General features: G+C 42.6%; 1 protein-coding gene across 1 annotated transcript in view; it reads right to left on the bottom strand.

Annotated features, from left to right (window-relative positions):
* Window positions 1-2,411: 2,411 nt before the first annotated feature.
* Window positions 2,412-8,078, bottom strand: part of ARVCF (armadillo repeat gene deleted in velocardiofacial syndrome) — a 150,407-nt gene continuing 144,740 nt past the window's right edge. The window contains exons 17-18 of the mRNA XM_019470783.1: window positions 7,843-7,934; window positions 2,412-4,106 (exon numbers count right to left, since the gene is read on the bottom strand). Coding sequence (XP_019326328.1) covers window positions 4,101-4,106; window positions 7,843-7,934 — 98 coding nt within the window. The 3' untranslated portion in view covers window positions 2,412-4,100. The remainder of the gene's footprint in view (window positions 4,107-7,842; window positions 7,935-8,078) is intronic.

Genomic DNA, 8,078 nt, shown 5'->3' with positions numbered 1-8,078 from the left:
GAAGCTGTAAGCACAAGTACAATTGCTCACACACTCAACAACCAAACGATGCCTCTCCAGGGGAGTCCTGACACAGTGGTTTTTTTTTTTTTTTAAAACCTCCACAGCTTAGTGAAGATGCTTGGGAGATGCGCAAGCCACCTCCCTGGGAAGAAAGTTCTGCAGTAATTACATGCCACCAGAAGTCTCCCTCTCCCCTGTGTTATCTCAGCCCTCACTGGGCCATCAAATTTCCTTCCTCATCTTTAGCAGGAGCCTTGCAACACCGTCACTTCCTTCCACCACCATCCCTCCCACTAGAATTTCTGCAGGTAGAAATCTCTTCTACCCCAGCCCTTTGCAGGCAGATTCCCTCCAGCTTTCACAGTGGAGCCAACAGGAAAAGAGGAGGTCACATACCTGAGCCCTAAAAAGCACTGCCTGCCTTTTAGCAGGAGACTCTAGACCCTACTGCAGCTTTAGTCACACACACTGCCGCTTTCCCTTCTTTACATACAGTCCCTGCTGCCAAAATACAATTACGAGTTCATCCACCCACATCCCAGAACAGCTCAAACAGCCAGTCACACTTGCACCAAAAGGGGAGAGGTAAGGGCAGGTGTGGGCACACATCCCACCAGCGAGCTTGTGGCCATAGATAAAAAGGACATTTAATCACCAGACCTGGTGCAGAGTATCTTGCTTTGGGTTTCAGCTGGTGGGCTGGTAATACAAGGCGATAGTCTCACATGCAAGTCACCCCCCAATCCATTTTCCTTCCTCAATATCCAAACAACAGCTCGGTGAGAAGAAAAAAAACACAGTAATGTAAATGATGGGTTATTGCTACATACTTGGGAATTTGTCATTATTGTAAGGCATGGGAAGGGGAGGTGTTAGACACGTGATTCCCAGGGGAAGTCTTGGCCCATGGACTTGGTATTTGACTTGATATACCATCCTTTGCTTTTCTGCAGCAATAAACCACGTTGCCACCTCACAGCTACGCTGGCTGTCATGAACGCTTACTCCCAGGAAAACAAAAAACAGTTTGCTACAATGACCCTGGGCAGCCAACGCCATCTAACCCAACAGGGAAGTTTGCTTATCGCAGGATGCAGTGTAAATACAAAAAAGATTTTTTGGGGAAAGTGGGATAGGGTCTGAATTTGCTTCTCAAACACTCCTCGGTGTTTTTAGCCCACTAATGATGGAGACCAAAGTAGATTCCAATCCAGATTCTGAGTGTCCCTGTAGTGCCCCACTGAGAGCCCTGGGGTATCTGGGATAGGAGGTCATGGACATAATTGGCCCCATGTCACTTCCCCCCTCCTGCAGTTTTCTCTGTTAACCTCTTGCTGGCTTTGAAATATCTGTACAATAACTAAATCACAAAGTCTTAGCAGAGACTCCTTTCAACAGTCAGGTCTTTATTTTAAGTGAACTTCTGCTCAGACTCCTTTGGTAAAATATAAGATTTGAAGAAGATCAGGGACAGACTGACAGCACGGCCCTTCTCTTACACTGTTCTAATCAGCTACGAAGCAGGTTCCATTGCTAATTACTGAACGTTTTTAAAAAAATCCTTTCATATACAAAAAGAATACACCAAGTACATAACCAAAAGTGATATAAAACTCTTCTGTGTAGCTTGGTTAAAAGGGTCTCCGCGTATTGGCAGAACAAGTATGAAAAGAGCACCATTGATAGAATATACAGTCAGACTATGTATCTGGTTTCATTGCCACACTTTATGTCTACACATAGAGAGACACTGCCCTGACACAAATGCAGATAATCACAGGTGCATCTCTCTGCTTCCCTCGATCCGCTGAGCATCTTTGGCCCAACAGGACTCATGCAGGTGGAAAAACAAATCTTCGCTATCTTAATTTGCTCCAAGCAACTTCACCTTCCCCAGGATCCAGAAGTGACCACTGCAACGTACGTGGAAGATGAGGGTCAAAAAGGGAGGGTGCGAAGGAGCACATGTATCATCCAAATCACTGACAGCTTCTGGCATCAGTCTTTTTCCCTGAATCAACAAATGCTTCCCTCTCCTGCAAACTACTTTACATGGTTTTGTTAACCTATCCTCTGCACAACAATATATATATATAGATATAGAGATTTTTTTATTTATATATATGTATTCATGTCAAATTTTTAGGGAGGGTGCGAAGGAGCACATGTATCATCCAAATCACTGACAGCTTCTGGCATCAGTCTTTTTCCCTGAACCCTGAATCAACAAATGCTTCCCTCTCCTGCAAACTACGGTTTTGTTAACCTATCCTCTGCACAACAATATATATATATAGATATAGAGATTTTTTTATTTATATATATGTATTCATGGCAAATTTTTAATATACTCAAGAAGATACAAAGCTCTTGGTACATTTTTTTTTAAAGTTTTTAAATTTTTTTTTACAAAAATTTTAGATGTTTACTATTACAGTAATATTTTGGGGGAGGTGAGGTTGTTGGATATTTCCCCTTTTTAATTACAAAGGAAACGGCAGGCACTGAAAACTGCAAATGATGTTTGCTAGATTCAAAAATGTGCTTTCCAGTCACACCGTTTTTAGGAGCTTGTTTAAAACTAAATGTGGCGATCAAAGAACAGTGGCAACCAAATAAAATCAGCAAAAGTCCTCTGATGCTACTAGTGAGACATTTGCTTCCTATTCTCATCTGCTGCCCTCCCTTGACCAATGCCTGGAGAAAATCAGTGATCTGAAGTCATTTAGTTCACGGCATTACCAGATACCATATATGCAGAGTACGTTCTCGTGAGGTAAAAATTCCCCCTTACACAAAGCAGGCCTTGGCATCTTAGAGGAGAGCCGTTGCACATGGGTGATTTTCACACCAAATGAAATATGTAATCTCAAAACAAAACCAAAGGAACACAGAAATCATGATGATGATGATTTAAAAAACGCCAAACCAGTTCCCTTGTGGCATTTTTCATCAGGATCTATAGCCCAAAGCAAACATGGATCCAATAGTGACAAATTTGCCATCAAATATAAGTGACAGACCCATCTAAAATTTATAGCGTGTTCAAAATAAGACATCCTACAAAAAAAGCTCCTATTTTCTTCCAATGCGTTAAACAGCTATGGCAAAAGGAATTGTTAATCATCATCAATGCAACGCTGGTACATTTAAAATGTAAAAGCTCCTTACTGCAATCTCTGAGAACAAGAAAATAAAAAGCCAGCCAACTCCATTTCTCAGCATAGATTTCTGAACCAGGAACACTGAAACCTTCAATAAACTGCTTTTCAGTATGTGGAAATAAAAACAGAGCCATTACAGAATTCAAAAGGCAGAAGTATTATACACCAGATTATAATGATAATATAGCACTGTGATTGATATAGCTTACTCTAAAAGCAGATTATACAGCTTGCATCAATTTTGTTATCCACTCTCCAGTTCATTTGACCAGCGTTTAATAGTTTTTGTTCTGCATTTTCTCCCTTCATTGAAATCCAATAAACCCACTCAACATTCCTGCACTTTCTGTGGAAATAATAAGGAAAACCTAAACATTTTTCAAAAAGCCTTTAAAAATGTTAGATTCACAGTTCAAAAGAAATCCCCCAAAACAAAAAACAAAACAATGAGCCCCGAACCAGAAAAGTGCTATTATCTTCATGGCTACACCTACGATATTATTTCAAATATTCTGCAGTTTCTCTTTCACTTGTGAAGCTGTCGTCTTTGATGCCGCATGACCTTCACTTCTCATACTTGGCACCATCCACACATAAGAGTCACCTAAGAACGCAGCCAGCTAGATGGAAGCTTGGATTCTCTTCTCTTGCTTTCTTTCTTCTTGCAGGAGTGGGAGGGAGGGGGAGGTGGTGGCTATTTCTGGTGGGAATGTAACTGAGTTAAAAAGCAAATTGTCTCGCTGTAAGGCATGGTGCTCCGGGGTTGGCAATGGCCGTCAGTTGTGTTTTCTCCCTACATCCCCCTACAATCTGCAGCCTGGTCAGTGATGCAGCGCCCTCCAAATCTGAATGGCAGTGGTGACTGATGAGATCCTCTGTGTCGATTCAATGTTTGTTTCTCCCCCTCAATTAAAAAAAAAATGTGGTTGGACTCTAGCCCTGCAAAATAAAGTCAAAACTGATTAATACCAGCAAGTAACATGACCTTGGTGATCTCCATCACTCAGTGGTAGGACAGTGACTGGAAATGCCAATCTAACTCCAATATATGGGTTCCTTGACGGGTATGACTGGGAGAAAACGAGCACAGACTTCATTTTTCAAAGTCTGTACCCCACCTGTAAGCCTTCACTGCTCAGAGGAGGAGTGCAGGAGTGAAGCATACAGGCATTGCACACACACATTTATCTCTGCCCTTTGGCTACGCCAACAAGGCTGACCACGCAGTGCTGACCAGCTGTGGGAAGCCAACGGTGCCAGGGCCTGCTCCGTGGCTACATAAGAGTACCTGGCAACGCTGAAAGACTGCTCTGGGCAGGTGCTTCCAACCCAGGAACAGAAACAATCTGTAAACACTTAGCACTTAGACTAGACTCTTAAAAGAAGGAGGGGGGGAAAAAAAAAGCCAACACCACCACCCAAAAACATCCAGGAATTTTCTCTCCCACTAATGCATGCGATTTCCATGTAGAATTATGGGGGTGGGTGATGCTCCATGTTTTGGAATTTGGGCCTTTAAAGGCCTATTGTCGACTCTGATGGGAAAGTTGCCCAGTGCCTTCCCAACAGTAACTCTTATTTTCCTTTAGTCATAGCCAGGGGCACAAAACCTGCTGTTCCAAATGTAGCAGCACATCTGATGGAGTGCCAGAAGGTATAACCGGGGTAGAGGGCTGTCTAGCAAGACAGCAGGAGACAGATTAGCAGTGGCAGGAGTGAAGAAAGGCCAGTGACAGTACTGAGGAACTTGGCACGTGGCAAAGGCGGAGAACTAGAAAGCGACAAAAAGACACCTTTCTTTAGCGACAGGAAAAAAAAAAGGTATTGAGAAGTGTGAGCTGTGGGTCAATGTTTATTGTGTAACCAAAATCATCTCTTCTTGCAAAGTAACTCGTGTACAGCCAGCAGCTTTCCTGCAGATGGGCAGGGCTGTGTAATTCATGGGAACCGCAGGGGACATCCATAAATAGTCAAGGATATGCTTTTCCTTAAGTCTCAGGCTAATCCTTATAATGAGCATAGAGGGAAAAAAACAGTTGGAAGCAGGAACACACTATTCAAATTCATTCCCATGGCCTAACAGCTGAAATCTTTCACATTTCAGCTGACAACCAATCATTCCCGATATTAATTTTCTGCCTGGTTATTTGACAGGTTATTTTTTAATCAAACAGTGGTGATACACTGAATAATATAAACACTTTTTTTTCAAATGCATTTTCATTTGTCTGAAAGGACCCAGTTAGCAGTTAGCCTTGAAGAGATTCCACAGCGATACAGATCGTGCACGAGACAAGTTAATCACTAGCACCAATTACCATTAAAAGGACCTACCATGCATGCAAATTAGACCCAGGAGTCAACAGGCTGGGGTTTAATGTCACGGGCATCCACCAGATTCACCGAAGCCCTGTTACTCCTGTTAATGTTTTTCCTATTTGTGTCATTCTGCAGCACAGGGTGAGGAGTTAAAGGCAAAACAGAGCGGATTAATCAAACAAAACCACCAAACAAGTCAGCTTAAAGGAGCACAAGGGAAAATTAGTGGTAGAAAAAGAAACAAGATCAGCAAAGGCACAATACTGACAAAAGCATCTGCAACAGCCAAAAGGCTGCACTTCCCTGCCATCGTTATTCACAATTCTCAGCCACTCTTGAGCCTCAGAGCCATGGTTATCAAACAGTTCACAAGCCACGAGACCCCACAGATATATTTCTGTTTCACAGCACAGGGAGAAGGATGAGTAGCAGCTACTCAGCTCTGCCCAACTGAGGGCATGGCAGCGCATACCTTTGATGTGTACAACAGGCTGAATTCAGGTTACTCTCTGTCCTTAAAACCAAGAGGCAGCGCAGACTATAGGAGACACATTGTCGAGGTGAAATGTTTTTTTCTCATGAAAGCAAAGCAGCTACTCACTGAACTCTGGGTTGTGCTTCACTTCAGACATACACTGGAGTTTGGGCTGCTTGATGTGATTTTGAGGGTGGTATCGGACCACTTTAATGAATTTTGAGTGGCAAAAATAACAAGTGTTTGTTAATTTTCCCGCCTTAGCCTATTTTCCTTAGAAAGACATTTTCTGTCAAGCTCCTATTGATCAACATTCTTATGTCACTCAGTGCATCCATTCCCACTGCATCCTTGCAAAACATCAGAACTGTGATGAGGGAACCAGAAGGTTTATTTCATTGGCACTGGTTCAGGCAGGGCCATCTCCTGCCACATTGGAGCAGGGAGGCACACTGCATGACTTGAGTAATCAGCTCAGTTTTATCAGTTCCAAAAACAAATGAAGGAGCGCAACCACCTCTACCAAAAAGTCCAGCTGGGCAGCCTTCAACAGGGTGCAGCTATACCCAGAACTGGCAAATTGAAGAGCGTGATCTGTGCTTAAAAAATGTCCAGCTGGATCAAGGCCATTCGCCAGGGTACACCTTCACGGAAAGGCAGGACACAGCAGGAAAAGCATGACCAGGCAAGTTAATATAGGCAGGCTGATGCAGCCGGACATCTTCCTAATTCATGATCTACGGAAATATTTTTCTCCAAATCACATTTTTATTTGGCTTGTTCAATAATAGTGAGTTTTCCTTTCAATTGACTGAAGTTTAATTGTTTCCACTGAACATCAATCATCTGGATTTTCTGGTATTATCAGCAACGTGCTGAAGGTTATTAAGGACAGCCTTCTGCACACTAACAATGGTGTTTCCTACCACTGACTCCTGTCTCCCTGAATCCTCCTCTTCTTCCCCTTCCTCCTCAAAATTACTTCCCCGGGGGAAAACACAAGCTTGTTTTGAGGCCAGGGAGAACTGGCTTAATGCCACAGCATTAAGCGACTTTTAAAAAGGTCTGCTGAAAAGGTGTAGCAATGCAACGGAAATTACACTGAGCCTACTAAGCCACATTTGCACACAACCCACAATACAAAGAGCTTTGTGAAGTAAGTTTGTTTTTTTTTTTTTAATTAAAGTTGTCTAAATTTGTTTTTAGAAGGCACACACATAACCATGCATGTGTCTCCCACCCTCTCCATCTCCTTGGCCCGTGCCCATAGTCCACCGTCAGGACTGTGAGTGAGTGTTGGGGAAACGAATACTGTTCACCACACTGCTGTACACAGACACACAAGCTCACACCTACTTCTCATGCTGAAAACAATAAAGCAGTGTGACAGTCCGAAGTGACTATTCTCAGAACAAAGTCTGAGCACAGTTATACATTTTAGGGCTAGAGAATGCTGCCTGGACAGGGGTGACGGAACAAATGCTTTCTATTTTTACAACCTCATCCATTTTCAAGAATACAGTGATTGCCTGCATTTGCGCCTGCACTGGAAAGCAGCATTTTGTTTTTATTTCTGGTTAGCCAAGTGCTAAGTTACAAAATGGTGTCTTTATCTTTAAAAAAAAAAAAAAAAAAAAATTTCAAGAATACAGTGATTGCCTGCATTTGCGCCTGCACTGGAAAGCAGCATTTTGTTTTTATTTCTGGTTAGCCAAGTGCTAAGTTACAAAATGGTGTCTTTATCCTTAAAAAAAAAAAAAAAAAAAAAAATCCCTTTACAGCCCCCTGGTGAGTAACTACCCTATATTTCTTGCTGAGGACACCAGGCTTCCTTTCTTTTAAAGGCATTGACTAGCATTCAGCAGTAAAAAGGAAGCTCACTTTTAAAGGTTCTTTCTCCGAGGCATCCCCTGTGTTATCACTGGTCTTGTATTTGCGCTCCTTGTCCCGGTGATCGATGGTGGAGTACCCATCTGAGGAGAAATAACATGACAGTCAGGCATGAAGCACAAATAAGAGCAAAAACAGAGCTGATGCCAGCAGAATTCTTCAGCAAAGAAACAGGAAAATAAACCCTCACAACCCAAAGATGTTGGCAGCCTCCTTTTCACATGCGC

This window comes from Aptenodytes forsteri, unplaced genomic scaffold (genome assembly GCF_000699145.1).
Source record: "Aptenodytes forsteri isolate BGI_AS27 unplaced genomic scaffold, ASM69914v1 Scaffold79, whole genome shotgun sequence".
Taxonomy (NCBI): Eukaryota; Metazoa; Chordata; class Aves; order Sphenisciformes; family Spheniscidae; genus Aptenodytes; species Aptenodytes forsteri.
Note: the sequence above shows the minus strand (reverse complement) of the source record. Positions and strands in the feature narration are given on the sequence as shown.